We start from the raw sequence: 19,803 nt of genomic DNA on the forward strand, positions 1-19,803 counted from the left end.
GCTTCCTCCCCGAAGTGTCTATCCAAAGTGCTCTCAAAGAGAACAATAGATCTGAGATCCCGTATAATTTAGTCGCTGAAATTCCAAATTTTTTTTCTAGAGGCTTTAACAAAATGGCCACGAGCCTCAGGCTAACACTTTTGGAGAGGAATATTCCTTTCACAGGATCACTAAAATGATCTGAAGGGGTCATCTCACCTCTGGCTTTCGGCTGGGACTACATTTAAGCCATCACATTCAACCCAAAGTTATTTTCTTTCTCCTTGAGCCTGTACATTCAGTTAAGCCATTTGTTGCTTTAACAAATTTTGGAGCTTAGCTCAGTCCTGATATTTGTACCTGCCTGGCACATTTATGGTACACTGGCAGTAATCAATTATCCTAGGAGATCTTGGAATGAGACTTAGCCACATGACTTCATTCTTGAGTTCCAATCAACCTGATCCCATGTGTGGTACCCTAGGGTTATTTCTCCACAAAAGAGTTATGCTCAATGACAGAGCCTATATGTTCATTTTCTGCCTCCCCTCGATCTCTGCTGAGAAGGCAAAGTTATTGAAGCCTGACCTCACCTCTTGCACTAGGGCAACCTGCACCTCCATGTGTGTCCCCACATGTGCCCAATGGAGCCCAGTACCTTTTATGTGTGACAGCCTCTAATTCAAAGATGTTGAAGTCCCAGCTTTCTTCATTATCGAGTAATTGTGCAATGCAGGGTGGAACATCGTTGATGGTGATTGGCAGTGAAAGATGACTATGGCTGTGGTGCATGTCTGCGGAAACAATTTAATTGAATTCAGCCAATGCATATTAATCATCTACTACCCATAATGGGTTAATACTACGCTGAGTGCTGGGAATACAAAGATTAAAATGCAACAATCCTATCTGACTGGGTGGGGGAAGAAAGAGGGAGACAACATGTACAGAGATGAGTGAATGCAAGATATATACAAGGTGATTTTGGAAAGTGGGGAAAAGATTGAGCATGAGCATCCAAGGTAACCAACAGAGGCCTACTGTAGGCAGTAGCACCTGAGATGAGTCTTGGAAGGGGAGCTGAAGTTTCCCCGGATATAATGTTATTGTTCTGTCAATTGAGTCATATCCCACTTTTAGGGACCTCATTTGGAGTTTTCTTCTCCAACTCATTTTACATTCCAGGAAAGGATTAAGTGACTTGCCCAGGGTGACACAGACAGTAAATGTCTGAGTCTGGAATTGAACTCAGGTCTTCCTGACTCCAGGTCTGGCGCTCTATCCACTGTGCCACTTAGCTGTCCAGGTCTCCAGGTATGGGAGATATAGCAAAGGCAAAGAAGGAGATAGAATGACACGTATAGGAAAGAAGAAGTAGGTCAGTTTGGCTGGAAACAGTGTATAATGAAGAATGGCAATGTGAAATTACTGTGAAAAGATGGTTAGAGCCAGATTTTGAAAGGCCAATCAGAGAAGTTTTGTATTTTATTCCAGAGGCAACTTCCATTGAAGATTTTTTGAGCAGGGGAATAATATGGTCATACCAGGTGCTTTAGGAAAATCACTGGCAGCTGTGGAGGATGAATTATAAAGGGGAAAAACTAGATCCAGCAAGACCTAGTAAGACTTCTGTGATAGTCAAGTTGGTGAGAACCTGAATGAGAATTGTGGCCTTATGAGCAGAGATAGATGGGGTGGGGTTGGAAAGAGAATTTTAATTATGGACTTAGAATCTGATAGAGGGTTATAGAGTATTTACTTTCATTTTTAGTATCTCTAATTTTTTTAAAGCCTCTTCAGTGAAATGAACAGAACCAAGAGAACATGGTACACAGTATCAACAACAATTTGTGGCCAACTGTGATGGACTTGGCTCTTCTCAGCAATGCAATGATCCAAGACAATGCCAAAAGTCTTATGGTGGAAAATGCTCTCCACGTTCAGAAAATGAACTATGGAGTCTGAATGTGGACTGAAGCATACTATTTTCACTTTTGTTCTCGCTTTTTTGTTATCATTCTTGTTTCTTCTTCTTCTTCTTTTTTTTTGGTGAGGCAATTGGAGTTAAGTGACTTGCCCAGGGTCACACAGCTAGTAAGTGTTAAGTGTCTGTGGCTGGATTTGAACTCAGGTCCTCCTGACTCCAGGGCCGGTGCTCTATCCACTACGCCACCTAGCTGCCCCTTGTTTATTCTTTCTTGCATTTTTTTTCCCTTTTGTTCTGATTAATGTGGAAATATGTCTAACATGATTGTAATGTATAACCTATATCAAATTGCTTGCTGGCCTTGGGAAAGAGAAGGGAAGGGAGGGTGGGAGAAAAATTTGGAATTCAAAAAATATCTTTACACGTAATTGAGAGTTTTTTAAAGCCTCTTCAGGATAGGGAGTTTTAATTTCAGGAACTCCTTTCTTATATTATTAAGCTTGGATATTTAAGGCATATAGGTCAGCCTAGCTGACTTATTAAATCCATATAACAAATAGAAATTTGCCCTTTCTTGGATCTGTAATTTTGACATTTTTCAGATCAATGATTTTAATTAAAAGACCCAGTTACAAACTAAGGGCAGAGAGATGATTCTAACGGAATGAATGGATTGTGGGTCACTGAAGTAAAAAGTCATTCTAATTTATTCATTTTTAAAAAGTGGAACCCTGACTAATTGACCTATGGTAAACTACAAACTGAACAAAACCTCTTCTTTTCTGATCAAATGAAAGGTGGGAAATTTGAACTTTTTACTATAAGCTGAAATGTTATTGGGACTCATGGAAATAATACCAAAGAACCTGAAAAATATCTACAGAATCTTAAAAATTATTGATGGTACATGTATGTTTCCTGACTTAACCAACTGGAAAAGGATCAATTCATCCTTCTCTATTAAACACATCAATACAAATAATAAGTCATATGTGACCTGAAGGAAGTTGGAAATAGCAAGTGAAATGAGGCACAAGTAGGATGAAAACTTACTTTTGGAAAACACGTACTCATTCCCTGACAACCTTCTCAAGCCATCCTGGAATAAAGAAAGATGCTGTGAGTAGCAGGAACTTACTGACCAAGTATTCTTGTTATGTACTACTCTACCTCTAGGCCATCTCTCTTCCCTTAACATTTCAACCTAGAGCACTGAAAAAGATGCTTTGTGGTGCCTGAGGATACCAAGGGATAAAGAACTTCCAAACAAAGGGGGCAGGACTGGGTCAGAACAGTAGCCACAGGATGGTCCCTGCCCTTGGCCTATTAACTTGAAGAAATGCAAGTGAAAAGAAATAAAATCAAGATAACCACACAATCGAAATAATGCCTTGACTTTATCTTTGAAAATGCTTTGAATGAAAATGTTTAGAATGAAAGTCCTCCCTTCATACCATCTCATTATCTTCAACTTTAGTTTATATTTCTCCATAAATCCTCCAAGATTCCTCCATCCAATACACTGGAGACCTCTTACTCCCCCTCCCCCCCATTTTGGCAGATTCCTGTGTACTACTTGAACTGCCCCTCCTTGTTTTCTCTCAGATCCTCACTACAATGCTTTATAAATCTTAAATTATAACTTAAACATGATTCTTATTCTTCATTCATTTTCTTATTACCTGACCAACCCACATCATTAACCAGTCACACATGTCCTCGATAATATCAGTCTTCTCCTTGTACACAAGTCATCATTGCTACCATGCTGCTATATAACAACAATAATAAAAATAATGGTAGCAATACTATAACCACTCCTATATAATGGGAAAAGGGAAGGGAATAGGTATTTACATAGCCCCTACTATATGCCAAACACTGTGCAAAGCATTTTTTACAAATACCATCTCATTTGATCTTTACAAAGGCCCTGTGAGGTAGATGCTTATTATTATCCTCATTTTACAGTTGAGGAAACTGAGGCAAAAAGAGGTTAAATGAGTGTCTGAGGATGGATTTGAACTCAGGTCTTCCTGACACCAGACCCAGAGCTCTGTCCATCGTGACATTAGCTGCAGATAATGGTAACAATTACTGAGATATATACAGTGCTGTAAAGTTTGCAAATTGCACCAGGAGATACCAGTTTGTTTTTGACAAAATTTGCCATGGAGAAGTTTGTTTTTATCTTCAAAAGTATGATTTTCCATTATTACTCACAGTCATCAGTCCTCCCACTAGATCACTAGTGTGGGGATCTTCATCTTTTGTGCCCAGCTGAGGAGAGTAGAGTTCTGTGGTGCGTAAAATTTCCAAAACTCTGTCCAAGGCTTCTGCGACTGTTACTGGACTATTCTCCTGGGCAGCATTGATTATGTTAATGACCTGGATGAAGAAGGGAGAGGGAGAGAGGGAGAGAGATGAGAGAGGAGAGACAGAGACAGAGAGAGACAGAGAGGACATGAGTTAATTATGTAGACATCTGGATCCTGGCAAAAGTGTTTATTTCCCTGAAATTATTGTACATTGACTCCTGGACCTAAAAGAAATCACCTTTCTGCCTCAATTCATTCCTCAGTGGTTAACATATTACCCCTTGATCATATTCTTTCCCATCTCAGTGATTCTTAACCCCTGGTTATCATCGTATAAACCCCATTCTAAATCTGCTCCCTTATACCCATCCTTCCCAACCTTAACTCCCTCCTCAATGTGCTACTCCAGAGCTATCCATCCATTCCACCATGGGCTCTGGAATACCAGTGCCATAGGTAACAAACTTTCTTTCATCTTAAACCTTTTCCTATTTTCTTTTTTTTTTTTTTTTTTTTTTTTTTTTTGGTGAGGCAATTGGGGTTAAGTGACTTGCCCCGGGTCACACAGCTAGTAAGTGTTAAGTGTCTGAGGCTAGATTTGAACTCAGGTCCTCCTGACTCCAGGGCCGGTGCTCTATGCACTTCGCCACCTAGCTGCCCCACCTTTTCCTATTTTCATTCCTTTCATCTTCTGTGACTCACTGAGACCTGACTCCCTCCTGATGACTAGTCTGATGGTCTTCAGCCACCCTTTTCAGTGCCAGTTGCATTTTCACTCATACACCTAAACTCACTGGTTATAGTAGAGGAGTTAATGCTCCTTGCTCCCCATTGTCACTTCCAGACTCCCCCTCTACTAGAAGCACTTAGTACTTTGTCTTCCTTTGAAGTTTATTCAATGCACATTTATCACCCAATCAAGATTCTGGTAGCTCCATGGACCCTAGGACTCTCTCCTTGCTCAGTGAGTTCAGTGTCAGTGTCACTGAACTTTCCCTTAACTCTGATTTCTGCCCTGATACTATGGGGCTTGAATATACATAATAATACTCTTCCAGATGCTCTTAACTCCCCGTTCTTCAATCTAGTCACTTTCCACGCCCTATTCTTCCCTCCACCTCAGCTACACATAGAGATAGTCATAACCTTGATAGTGCTATCATTTCATTTCCACATTCATAACTCTGAAATTCTTTTATCTGACCCTAATCTTTCATCATCCCATTTTTCCCTATCCTATGCCTTACAACCACTAATCCTGTTCTTCATCCTCATTGTGACCTCCAATTCTTCACATCTCAATTATTTCCCAGGACGTCACTCCTTTATTGGCTACACTCTCCTCTCTTCCCCATATAGATTCCCTGGAGAATGTTTACCTCTACACTATCTTCTACTCTTGAGTCCTTTGCTCCCTTATCCTATTGTCATCATTATGCCTTGTCAACCTCAAATGTTGAATGATTCTCATCATCTGATGCTTTCTGTCCTATTCACATGCTACTGATCAGAGCTGGAGAAAATCACAAAACTGTGACAACTGGGTCCACACAAAGTTATGTTACACAATCTCAACTATACCCTCATTGCAGCAAAGCCATCATTTTATACCTTCCTAATTGATATATCACTGACCACAGTGGCTATTCCAAGCATTTTCATTCCTCCTCAAACTTCCCATAGTATCCCTTTCCCCATCCTCATACTTCACTGAAAAAATGAGGCCATGCTCCAAGAACTTCCTCTTCTCCCCTTCTCATCTCACATCAATCAGATGTCTTCCCTCCCCATCTCCTCTTCCACTCTTGTTTCACATAGTTAGCCTTTCTCCTTGCCAAAGCAAACTCCTTTACATGCATCTTTGATCTTAATTCATTCCATCTTCTTCATCAGATTGCCCCCTCTATAATCCTCCCTTTCACTAATCTTTAATTTCTGTCTACTGGCTGCTTCCCTGCTACATAAAAACATGAGTATGTCTCTGCCATTCATTAAAAAAACCCAAAAACACACAGGGGCAGCTAGGTGATGCAGTGGATAAAGCACCAGCCCTGGATTCAGGTGGACTGGAGTTCAAATCCAGCCTCAGACACTTGACACTTTCTAGCTGTGTGACCCTGGGCAAGTCACTTAACCTTCATTGTCCTGAAAAAAAAAAAAAACAAACAAAAGCAACAAAACAAACACCTTTCACTTGATCCATCCAGCCCTGTTAATTATAATGCTAAATCTCTCCTCTCTTTTCTGGTCAAACTCCTTAAGAAAGCCATTAACAGTTGGTACCTCCATGTCCTTTCCTCTACATCACTTCTAAACTCTCAAGCCTGGCTTCTGACATTATTATTAAACTAAAACCTCACCGTGCAGTTACCAATGATCTCTTAATTGCCAAACCCAAGAGCCTCTTCTCATCCTTCTTCACTTCTTTGCAGCCTCTGACACAATCATCTCCTTCTTGATGCTCTTTTCTATCCACGTCTTTTATGGCACTACTGTCTCCTGACTCTCACCTGCCTGACTACTCCTTCTCTGTCTCCTTTGCTGGATCTTCATCCAGGTCGTGCTCACTGACCATGAGGCCTTAGCCCTATTCCCTCCTCCTTCTACACTAGCTTACATTTTTGAAAATAATATTTAATTTTTTCCCTAATTCTATGTAAAGACAATTTTAAACATTCATTTTAAAAAACCTTTGAATTCCAAATTTTCTCTTTCCCACCCTCACCTCTCCCCTTACTGAGATGGTAAGCAATTTGATATAGGTTATACAGTTCAATCATGCAAAACATATTACCATGTCATGCACTATCTTACTTAGTGAGCTTATCAATTTCCATAGCTTAAACGATCATCTTTATGCTGATGATTTCCAAATCTATTTATTCTGTCCTCTCCTCTCTCTTGACCTTCAGCACCTCCTCAATGGACATCTCAGTCTGATGTTCTGTATTTTTTTAAACTCAACCTGTCCAGAACTGAACTCATTATCTTTCCCCCCAGACTCTTCCCTCTTGTGAACTTCTCTATCACTGTCAAGGGCACCACCATCCTCCCAGCCACCCAGGTGTGTAAGCCAGGTATCATCCTCAATGCCTTGCTTGTGCTCATCCCATATATCCAATCTCTTGCCCACTTCACACCTCTCATATATAAGCCCGTCTTCCCTCTGACATGGCCACCACCCTGGTGTACAGACCCTCATCACTTCTCCCCAGGAAATATTGCAGTTGCCTCTAACTTACATCTCTTCCCCTTCCAGACCACCCTTTACTCAGCTGTCAAAGCAATCTTCCAAAAGCTTTTTTCTGACCATGTTACTCCTCTCCTCAAACTCCAATTGCTCTCTATTACCTCCAGGATCAACTAGAAAATCCTCTGTTTGGCTTTTAAGGACATTATACAACATGGCCTTTTTCTTACTTTCCCATTCTTATATTTTATCCCCCTTTAAGTATTCAATAATCCAGCAACGCTGGTATCCTTGCTGTTCCTTATACAGCCAGTTCTTGCTTAATATTCTCCCCTTCCTCTCCTCTGGACTCTGTGTGGCTCTGTCCCCTCCAAGGTACCATGGCTGGTGGCCCTGCCATCCAGTGGCTTCAGTGCATGGCCCTATACACCCAAAGAGTGGAGGACCTCTAGCTCAGGTTGCAGCTGCGCTGCTTCTCCTGATGACCCCCCTTCCTCCCGGCCAGGAGCCAGAGCCATGCCAAAGACTGAGGTGTCCTACCACAAAATAGGAATTTCTGTAAAGTGAGAGCCGTCTGCATATGTGACTCTTTGTCCTGACTCCAGGCCTTTTCACTAGCTGTCCCTTATGTGTGTAGTGCTCTCTTATCTCTGCCTCCTGGCTTCTCTCAAGACTCAGTTCACATCCTACCTTCTGCAAGAGGTCTTTGCTACACTCCTTCCACCATTCCTTCTAGTTATGTCCTTCTGAGATTACCTCCAGTTTATCCTGTGTATATATTGCATCTACAGAGTTGTTTGCATGTTGTCTTCCTCATTAGACTATGAAATCATTGGATACGGGGATTGTGTTTTGACCTTTCTATGCATCCCCAGTATTTAGCACAGTACCTGGAGCAGAGTGAGAATTTAATAAATACTTATTGGATATTTGACTGACTGATACTTTTTTTTTTTTTTTTTTTTTGCTGGGCAGTGAGGGTTAAGTGACTTGCCCAGGGTTACACAGCTAGTAAGTGTCAAGTGTCTGAAATCTGATTTGAACTCAGTTCCTCCTGAATCTAGGACTGGTGTTTTATCCACAGTGCCACCTAGCTGCCCCCTCTAATACTTCTAAATGTTTTTAAACAGTTTATTCAAAAAGTCCAATATCAATAGGAAAAGATCAGTATTACCTCAGTTTTTTAGGATGTATTTGGACCAGATCTGTGAGTTCATTAGTTTAGGGAGCTCCTGGTGTGGTTATCCCTCTACTAGTATAGATTGGCACCATCTGTACAGTGGGAAGACTTAGAAATTTTCCCAGAGGCAATGAGGGATTGAGTGACTTGGCCAATATCACACAGCCAGTATTTATCAGAGGGAGGACTGTATTTCAGGTCTTCCTGACCCCAAGGATCATTTTCTATTTGCTTCAACCTGATATTTCCTACCTTAGGTGATATATATCTCTATATATATATATACACTCACACAATACATATATGTATGTATACATATACACATGTATATATTTATATTTGTGTATATGTACACACATATATACATACATACACACAGAGAGAGACAAGACAGACAATTGCTTCTGCTTAAAGACCAGGAATAACCATGACTTTTTACCTTTGTGATCGGAGCTTCAATGGTCATGGAGTGAATCCTTGCCATGGATGGATAACGACGATTCTGCAAACTTGGTGCTGTCAAGACAAGAGATATGCAACTGTCTATGAGTCTCGTTTGTATCAGTCATCCCTTAGGCACAAGAGCACTCTGAAGGACACACTCTCAGGAGAACAGAATTCTGGTAGCAGCAGCCAGCTGAAAGCTTCAGCCAGGAACTTGCTTCTGATGAGGTCCCTGTGAGAGCAGCTCAAGGACCAGCTCGGCCTTCTGTGGGACCATACTGCTCTTCCAAAAAGGCCTGGATTCACTCAATGCTTATTCCAGAAGAGTCAAAAACCCCACCACCCTTTGCACAAGCCCAGCCAGAGAAGACTAGATTTGTGCAAAACGGATGACATTGGCAGAAGGACATCTGACATAATAGGACCACTAATGGGGCCACTTTTCAGACAAGATAAGATGATAAAGACCCTACCCTGATTGCCTGCTATACCACCGCTAAATCTCCACTTTGCACATGCCATAAACCTATCCAAATATCAGTATAGGGAGTGTTCCTAACAAGTCAACTTCTTCCCCAGTGTCAGTTCACAGGTACTCCTACCCAAGAATGAAGGTCAGACCAAGATGGAGCACTAGACTGTCCATTAGGAGACTCAAGCCTATTTTCGGTTTCTTCAATATTGGACTTGCTATGTGAACTTGGGCCAGGTAGTTAATATTTCTGAACATCTCAACTTGGATCAATCAATGGGTTTATTATGTATCTGCTTTGTGCCAGACACTGGGGATACAAAGAAAAAGGTGAGATGGTTCCTGCCTTCAAGGAGCTTATCCTTCAAACTCAGAGGGTCTAAAACCAAACTCATCATGTTCTTCCTGAAATTACCTCCTACTCCTATTTCCTTCCTTCCTTCCTTCCTTCTTCTTTCCTTCCTTTCCTTCCTTCCTTCTTTCTCTCTCTCTTTCTTCTTTCCTTCCTTCTTTATTCCTTCTTTCTTTCTTTTTCTTTCTCTCTCCTTCCTTCTTTCCTTCTTTCTCTCTCTCCCTCTTCTTTCCTTCCTTCTTTATTCCCTCTTTCTTTCTTTTCCTTCCTTCCTTTCCTTCCTTCTTCATTCCCTCTTTCTTTCTTTCTTTTTCTTTCTCTCTCTCCTTCCTCCCTCCCTCCCTCCCCACCCCTCTTTCTCTCTCAGTTAAAAAAAACAAACCCTCAAAACACATCCTTAGAAGTGTCCTGAAATTCAGTCTCCCATTCCCTTGGGATTATTTTAGCTCTGTCTTATATATTGAGTAGTTAATTTTCCATGATATCTTCCTTTTCTTTTTTTCTTCAGTTAAAAAACAAATAAAGACATTTCTTACCATCACTACTTCGAGATGTTATTGATTTGACATCAATAGATTCTTTCCTCCTGTTCTTGTATCTAAACGAGTGAGACTCTGAAAATCAAATTAGAAGAGAATTAGTTTTCAGTGAATTCTCAGGTGCAATTTCACATATAGTCTCCTAAACACTTAAAAATTTGACTACTATAATATATATATTGACTACTACATTATACTGTACTATAAAATAATTTTACCAATAAAATACATACTCTTCAAATAGTAATGAAGACATAAAATGTTGTCAGTATTGTTATTTGTATAATGATTTTATTATTTCTTTATACTCTATTAATGGGGCTTACTGTCAGAGAAATATTTGGTATGATTAGGATACTATTCCTTTGAAAGTAAAAATTCCATGGTAGGGGAATGTTTGTGGCTTAGAAATGCTGTTAAAATGCTTAGAAGCAGTGTAGCTCCTTTCACATCTGTATGTTTGATTCTCAATGAGGGTGTCCTCTCCACTGGTCTGCACTGCCACCTGTCCACAATATCTCCCATATTTTTCTTTTCAGTGTCTTTCCATAATCCTCCATTGAGTGATCTATCCAGAATGTTAGAGGTCTTCCTTTGTTTTAAGAAAAAATTACATTTTAAGGATGCCAGTGCAGACTGTTAGGTCTTTCCACTTGTTACCTACCTCCTCTTCTGCTTACATATGATCTCAATTATGTCACCTTAAGTAGTGTACTGCTGCCTGTATATAACCACCATGCTTCTTTAGATTTTCCTTTGGGTCATGTACAATTTTAATTGTTTAGACATTGCAGTTTCCCAGGACTGACAGTCAGATAGCATTAGCAGAAGAAAAATGGTGTTAAAGAGATAGGTTTTTGTGGAAGCCAAATGCCTGAAATCATTGAAAGCTATATATTAATTTCCCAAATTCAACTTATCCTACTCTTTTCCTTTTATTCAATTCAGAGCCCAGCTTATTATCTCCGTATCAACTGTCCAAAATATATACTTTAATACTTTCATAAAGTGATTAAATCATTGGCAGGGGTACTACCTTCAACAGGGCAAATGGCAAGTGATCCTTATCCTGTGTGTCTCTTTTAAATGTTTTTCCATAAAGCCTCCATAAAGGATTCAATTAATGCACTGAAAGCCTCCTTCTAGGTATTTTAACACCTTTAGGGCACCAAAGTAACATTCAAATTTTGCACTTGTTACCTATCACTCTCATTACATGATTTGCCCATTTCCTTTTCTGCTTATATATGTCCCGGGTATCTTTTATGTTTTTCTTAACTGATATCACCATTGGTATAATGCTGCTTATTACATTTATATATACTATATATTGTTCCATTGCCCATTGAGTCAGCTGCAGTTTTGATTCTTCAAAGTTTGTGAAATTCCATGTTCTGCAGTCATATAACATCACCAGAAATATACTAGGATTAAAATCTGAATTTGTGTTTTTGGGAGAAAATTGAGCAGCAAAAATGCTGCTCAACTTCCCAAATGCAATCCAGCCTGGTCTCTTCCTCATAATCATTTATGGATCCAGCTCATTGCCCATCTTAGTGCCCATTTAAGATATATGTATTAAAGAATTAACTCATTTGGTTGTCTAATGTATTGCATATTACAGGTAGGCAAAAGACATTTTTCATCCACTTTGTTTTCTCTGCTTGGATTGTTAGACTTCTTTGAGTAATTATGGATCTCATTAAGGAGGCTCTCTACTGCTCTGAGGCTTGCTGTAGTCAGCACAAAATCATTTACCAAAAGGGGCAAATGGTGGACTTCATTATCTATATGATATATACTTGAATTCTATACTGTAATCTTCCATGACAGGGGTGAATATTTTTGGTGAGTATACATAACCCAGTTTTATGTATTTCATGATACTGATAATTAAAAGATCATCAAAGTTATTTTTGCTAGTCTATCTATCAACAAATCTTGTAGAGGACATCCTTTAAGACTGCATTTTGGTATATAAGTCAAATGCTATACTAGGATCAACAAACTGTAAAGACAGCAATATCTTGTCTTCACATTTTTCACTCAGTTTGGGGGCTTTCAAGATATGATCTATTATAGCATTATTTGTGATAGCTCACCTGTTCCAATTTCATATGTGGATCGAGGAGACCCATAAGATATAAATTCATTTCCAAAAAGGTTTCATAGATATGAAAAGTGGTCACTTGAGTTGGTATTTATTTATACTTTTTGACTATCTTTTGGGGGAGTAGTGATAAAATTTCTGATTTTTTCCAATTATCTTCTTTTAGATATCTTGAGAATCTCTTCTCTTCTATCTCCTCTCTTTCCCTTTCCTCTCCTCTCCTCTCCTCTCCTCTCCTCTCCTCTCCTCTCCTCTCCTCTCCTCTCCTCTCCTCTCCTCTCCTCTCCTCTCCTCTCCTCTCCTCTCCTTCCTTCCTTCCTTCCTTCCTTCCTTCCTTCCTTCCTTCCTTCCTTCCTTCCTTCCTTCCTTCCTTCCTTCCTTCCTTCCTTCCTTTCTTCCTTCCTTCCTTCCTTCCTTCTCTGCCTTGCCTTGCCTTGCCACTTCTTTTTGCTGTCAAAGCAATGGAATCAATAGACTATACTAAGAATCAGGAATTACGATTATTTTAGTGAATTGAAGAGAAATTTTCAAACCAATCATTCAGTCGTATGGATAAAAAATTAACTGACAACTACTCACTTGGACTAAATATTAGTTGTATTATTTCTGATAAACACTGGTTTAATGGGCATGTGGATTACTTTATGACACCTGTCCAGTCACATAACATGTTTCCATGCTTCAAACGTGGAGAAAGTAACAGTAACCATTCTATGATACAAATCTTAATAATGGATACATTTATAAACTTTATCTTTCTGCCAAAAAATTAAATCTAACAATAAAGATACAAATCTGTGAAGAAATTTTCAATCATCATTCAAGAAAAAGCTCCAAACAATAAGAAGTTGAGTTTGTAGGTGGGGCTTAAATTGTCTAGGTATACTTTATATTAGGGAAGTCCAAACATTGTGTTCTTAGGGAAATTTCATTGTTCAATTGCACTGTCTTTTTTTTTCTTTAAAGTAGGATATAAGATTTGAAGAAAAGCAACTAATGGTTTGGCAAATTAGACAAAATTTCCCCAAACTAAAGGAAAGATACTTAACTTCTAAAATACATTCATTCAAAAAACCATGAATACAGGTAATACAAATGAATGCAAGACTGAATCAGCCTTGGCACTCATACCTCATCACTCCCCTCTGTCCCTCTGATTGAAGGGTATAGCCATGAACCCCATAGATCCCATTTAAGACAGGAGATCAGGAAAGAAATCTCAGTTCCCACCTGCCTGCACTATTTTGGAACGTTTCTGACTGACTTTTCCACCCTTCTTCACTTTCAGTTATCACCCTTCCCAATTTCTGTTTCCTTTTGCTTGTTGTCTTCTCCCATTAAATTGTAAGCTCCTTGAGGGCAGACACTATCTTCCTTTATTCACGTTTTTTTTTTTAGTGAGGCAATTGGGGTTAAGTGACTTGCCCAGGGTCACACAGCTAGTAAGTGTTAAGTGTCTGAGGCCAGATTTGAACTCAGGTACTCCTGACTCCAGGGCCGGTGCTCTATCCACTGCGCCAATCTAGCTGCCCCCTTTATTCACATTTATATTCCCAGCACTTAGCACAGTGCCTGGCACATAGTAGGTGCTTAATAAATGTTTCTTGATTATTATTTATTATTGAATGAATCCATAGAAGAGAACGTTGAAAGGGATTCAAAACAGTCTATCAGGACTTGATGGGATATTTTAGGGATAGTGGTAAAGAGCTGTTTTCTGGTGGACCAAGCAAGCACAAACCAATATGGGAATGGATTCAAAGTCAACCACATTTGACAAGTGTTTACTGGGAACATACTCATGCTCATGTACTGTTACGCACTTTGTTATTTATTTTTTTAAAGAGTAAAACACAGTCCCTGCCTTCTGGGAACTTTGTTTCTATGAGACTGGGGGTTATGGGTATTAATGATTTTTTTTATCTCCCAGCACAATGCTGTGCAACAAAAGTACTTAGTAAATGTTGAATGAATGAGTGAATAAATAACTGTAATATACAGTTTAAATTGGAGTATGTCATAGGGAAAGAAATTGGGAAATTATCTAATCCAACTGGCCCTCACTCCTTATTTTACAATGGGATAGTACTGAGACAAGAACAACTTCTCAAGGTCATGCAGCTTGTAAGTAGCAGAGCTAGGATTTGAATGGAAGCCTCTTAAGCCATGTGCTCTTTCAACTCTACCACACTGCCTCTAGACAATAAGAATTTAGGTAAATATTTGAAGGGATTTTCATGGAAAGGTTAGGAGATAAGAGTAGAGGAGATAAGAGAGAAAAGTAAGGTCGCAGACTCCTTTTCCTTAACAAGATTTAAGGGGGAAAAAAGGTCAATTCGAATATCTTTTTGGGTAGCCTTAAATATGGTGCAACCTGGTAGGAAGGTCTAAATTATCAGTGCAGGATCCTTACAGTCTATGATGCTGAGAAATAGTCCCGGGGAAAGGAACCAAAATTAATCAAATATAGGAAGTAAAGTTGGGAAAGTGGGGGATTCACATCAGTCACTTGTAGATCCAAGTGATTTACACTTCACTGATTAGAAAAAGAGAGAACTGAATGTAAATCAACAATGATACCCCATTCAGAGCATGGCTTTTGGGTTATCCTGTTTAGTGATGATCCCTATCATTTGCAATTTTCTCTTCTGGAAATAGAGAAAAAGAATATTGAATCAAAAAGATTACCATGAATAAGCATATTGCCATATTCATCTTACCAAAAGGTCATATATAAAAAACCCATTCACTTTTTTTTTGAGGCAATGACTTGCCCAGGGTCACACAGCTAGTAAATGTCAAGTGTCTGAGGCCACATTGGAACTCAGGTCCTCCTGAATCCAGGGCCAGTGCTTTATCCACTGTGCCACCCAGCTGCCCCTAACCCATTCACTTTTTTAAAAATTGTTATATTTTTTTAAACATCAGAATGGTTTTCATTTCCTTATGTTTTGAGGATATCTTTTTTTTGGGGGGGTGGCAATGAGGGTTAAGTGACTTGCCCAGGGTCACACAGCTAGTAAGTGTCAAGTGTCTGAGGCCAAATTTGAACTCAGGTCCTCCTGAATCCAGGGCCAGTGCTTTATCCATTGCGCCACCTAGCTGCCCCTAACTCATTCACTTTTTTTTTTGGTTTTTGGTTTTTGGTTTTTTTGTGGGGCAGTTGGGGTTAAGTGACTTGCCCAGGGTCACGCAGCTAGTAAGTGTCAAGTATCTGAGGCCAGATTTGAACTCAGGTCCTCCTGAATCCTGGGCCGGTGCTCTATCCACTATGCCACCTAGCTGCCCCTAACCCATTCCCTTTTAAGGGACTCTGTTTTCCCCCAAACTGGAGAATTGCTAAATTGTCACATGAAGTTCAAGAGTCTAATCTTTGAGAATGAGAATTATGCTCTAAACCAGTTTAGACTATTCTAATGGCTGATTGTGGCTCATTTCCATCAGATTACCTGCTATGGTTTACGAAGGTATAAAATTTGTTACAATGTTCTCACCTGTCTGAGACTTGTCTCCTGAATCACGGTGGATCTTGTGTATCTAAATTTGTTTAAAATAAAACAGGTTATTCAAAAGAAAGGAGAGAGATTTCAAGCACCACTTTAACTTCATTCTTTTAAAAGAATTCCATTTCCCCAAAACCTTCCAAAGAAAGTTTTCTGAAAATGTATGTTAATTCAGATATGCAAAGAGGTAACAGACAAACAATGGAGAATATTACAAATTCTATGGCACATTTAGACACTCATAGAATCACAGAACTACAACAAAGGAAGTAGCCCAAGAGGTCATTTAATCTAGAGCCCCCTGCCTCTGATCAGAACATCTCAATCACTGGCAGTCTAGCATAGTTTAAAAAAATCTCTCTGTATAAAGTGATTTGGGCTTTGTTGGTATAAGTCGACTTAAGTATTTTAAGAGAGCGACATATTATCGTTGTATTCCTTTGGCTGCTATTTCATTAATATATTGTTAAAAACCTGAAATATAGTATTGATATGAGTACAACTATAGAGCATTTTTTTAAAACTTCCCTGGAGTTCATTAGTTTCAATGATATGGAAGTCAGAAGACTCTCAATAAAATACACTTTTCTCCACAGTAGAGGGAGGAGACTATTTGGTGCAAAATGTTTCAGTTGTTGCTAGATGCAATCACTTTATAGTTTGCAATTTTACATAACTCATTATTTTTGATACAATAACAGGTCCTCTGTGTGCGTCTGTTGCTGTGGGAGCTGGTTATTAGGAAGTCATGTGATATCTTTCTAAAGTAATCAATAAAATGTTTTTTAAAAGCATATGGTATCAGCTTGTGATCTTTTTTCTTTTTCTTTTCTTTTTTTTGAGGAAACTGGGGTTAAGTGACTTGCCCAGGGTCACACAGCTAGTAAGTGTCAAGTGTCTGAGGTCAATTAGGTCCTCCTGAATCCAGGGTTGGTGCTTTATCCACGGTGTCACCTAGCTGCCCCACCTTTTTTCTTTAAAGAATGAAATGTAGATCACCTGATCAATAAGATGGTGGGATAAGCTGTTTTCAGCATAAATTCTGTACCCTGCCAACCTCAAAACTATAAGAAAGAACTTGGGGCAGCTAGATGGCGCAGTGGATAAAGCAGTGGCTCTGAATTCAGGAAGGCCTGAGTTCAAATTCAGCTTCAGACACTTGACACTTACTAGCTGTGTGACCCTGGACAAGTCACTTGACCCTCATTGCCCTGCAAAAAAAAAAAAAAAGAAAAGGAAAGGAAAGGAAAAAAAAAGAAATGCACTTAATTCATATTAATTAGAATTAAAAGAAGAAGATATATACATCTCCATACAAGATAACACCTTCACCTTCTGAAATAACTGCAGATGATCAAATTGTCTATAGATCTCACTCACTCTCACCATTCCAATCTTGCCTGTGTGCTATATAACGCACATACAAACAACCTAACATCCAGCTTTGGTGCTCCCTACCCTGGTTTCCCATGGCAATGATCCAATCTGAACCCAACCTGCTCTATAAAAGGAAGAAAATATTGGTAGTCACACAACAGAAAGAGGGTACATCTGTGGAAGGTTGGGGTAGGGGGTACAACTCTAAATCTAGCTCTCTACCATCAGAATTTGCAGATGGACCCAAGCTGTGCCTCTGTGGCCCTTAAATGGAAATAGCTGATGCCACCTAGTCCCAGGGGTCTTGGCAGAAGAAAGTATACACAGCATATCAATGGAAAGAGGCTAAGTCAAATATTGAGGGGAAAAGTCTGATCTAAACTACCAACAATAGAAGAAAAGGCTAAAAGACAAAGGGGCCAAAAGAGAAAGGCTGACTCTAAGCCCCACTCCTAAGTAGTTAAGCTCACAGTGAGACTCTCTCTCTCTCCCTCCCTCCCCCCCCCCCTCTTTGTCTCTCTCTCTCACATGTGTATATGTATATAATATGTATATATGTGTGTATGTAATATGTATATTTATAGACATTCACACGCAAATATGAACAACCAAAAGTCACTCATAAAAAAAGCAGCAAGACAATACATCTTTTGTATTTCCCAGAAATAACTGAATAAAGTGCAAGACACTTTGGAATAGCACAAGAGAAAAATAAAATTTCTTAAAGTAGAAATTAGAATGAAAATTATATCAGAAATCATATTTGTCAAAGGAGAAATAATCAAAACTACAAGCTTATTTAAGAAAAACATATTTTTTAAAAACTTTGGCTCACTTGATTTTTTAAAAAAGAGAGAAGAAAAAAATCAAATGACTAAATTAAAAAATGAACAAGGTGAATAAATAATGAAAAGAGAGCAAATAAAAAGAATTACTACAAATTATTGTCTTCAGTTATATGCAAGCAAAATAGAAAATTGGAAGGAGATTGATGATTGTCTACAAAATTATAAAGTAGCAAAATTAACCAGAAAAAAATTAGAGATTGTAAACCACTAAACCTCAGAAAGAAATAGAAATGAACTACCAAAGGTAGGGGGAACCTTGATTTAGGTAAAATCTATCAAATTTAATGTGTAATTAATTCTTATGTCTCAAAAATTATTTTCAATATCTGAGGGGGGGGGAGCATTTTATCCAACTCTTTTTTAAGGCAACAAATATGGTCCAAATATGTAACTTGGGAAGGATAAAGCAAAGATAGAAAACTACAGACTAATATAATGAATATTGATGCCAATTTAAAGCATAAAATTCTATCAAAATGACAATAATATATGTGTATGCGTATGTATGTAAATCATTCATTATTACCAACACTTCTAGATCTTAAACTATATCATTATAAATTGTGACTTGTACTAGGTCACAAAGATAATAAATGTCAGTTCAGAATATCACATATACCAGAGGGCTTGTGGGAAGGTAGGGGGTATGGTGGTACACATAGAGAAATAACTGACATCAAACATCAATAACTGGGAATCAATGTATGACCCATCAATTTTAAAACTACTTTCTTATTCATTATCAGTTCCTTTAGGGTTCACAAACTTTTCTGATCATTTATACTAATGACCAGAGGGGCAATTACATTAATAGTAGTAATTACAAATACAGTTCCACTGTGTGTATGGTTCTCACTTGCTCTTTTTACCACCCTCTGTTTATAAGAGATTTTTAAAAAAAAGAATTATCAGGTGGTACAGTGAATAGAATATTGGGCCTGGAGTTTTGAGGATCTAAGTTCAAATCCAGCCTCAGACATTTAGTAGATGTATGACCCTGGGTAAGTCACTTAATCTCTGTTTGTCTCATCTGAAGTCATTTATCCTCAGTTTATCATCTATAAAATGGGGTTAATAAAGGCATTTACCTTGCAGGGTTTTTGTTAGGGTCTAATGAAATAATATTTATTAAGTGCTTAGCACAGGGGCTGGCATATAGTAAACACTATAAAAATGTTTATTAGTATTACAATTATTTCCATGATCAAATTTGTTTTCTTTTGCTTAAGACGTGTGATTTGCTCACTGTGGGAATGGCTTCCATCAAAACAAATAAATAATTGTATGCAATTTGTAGTTGCAGCAAGTCACCTGGATCATTGAGAAGTGGTTTGCCCATGGTTACATAACTGGAATATGCGAAGAGGCACAATTTGAACCCAGGTCTTCTGGACCCCAAGCCCAGCCTTGGTCTGGGTCCAGAGGGTCCTCCACTCAGTCAATACACTGATTCTTTATGCATGCTGATATGTATAGTTCCTTGCTGTGTTACTGCTAAAATTCATCTGTTAACTAAACAAGCATCTATACGTAAGATGGGGGCAGTTAAATTGTACAGTGGATA

The 19,803-nt window shown here is 38.8% G+C and overlaps 1 protein-coding gene across 6 annotated transcripts in view; it reads right to left on the reverse strand.

Annotated features, from left to right (window-relative positions):
* PDE8B (phosphodiesterase 8B) overlaps positions 1-19,803 on the reverse strand; it is a 343,581-nt gene that overhangs the window by 33,410 nt on the left and 290,368 nt on the right. For all 6 annotated transcript variants that reach the window (XM_044003545.1, XM_044003530.1, XM_044003528.1 and 3 more), the window contains 6 exons: positions 16,006-16,048; positions 10,399-10,476; positions 9,034-9,110; positions 4,130-4,294; positions 2,960-3,005; positions 638-773 (listed from right to left, as the gene is read on the reverse strand). In XM_044003545.1, coding sequence (XP_043859480.1) covers positions 638-773; positions 2,960-3,005; positions 4,130-4,294; positions 9,034-9,110; positions 10,399-10,476; positions 16,006-16,048 — 545 coding nt within the window. The remainder of the gene's footprint in view (positions 1-637; positions 774-2,959; positions 3,006-4,129; positions 4,295-9,033; positions 9,111-10,398; positions 10,477-16,005; positions 16,049-19,803) is intronic.

This window comes from Dromiciops gliroides, chromosome 1 (assembly GCF_019393635.1).
Source record: "Dromiciops gliroides isolate mDroGli1 chromosome 1, mDroGli1.pri, whole genome shotgun sequence".
NCBI lineage: Eukaryota > Metazoa > Chordata > Mammalia > Microbiotheria > Microbiotheriidae > Dromiciops > Dromiciops gliroides.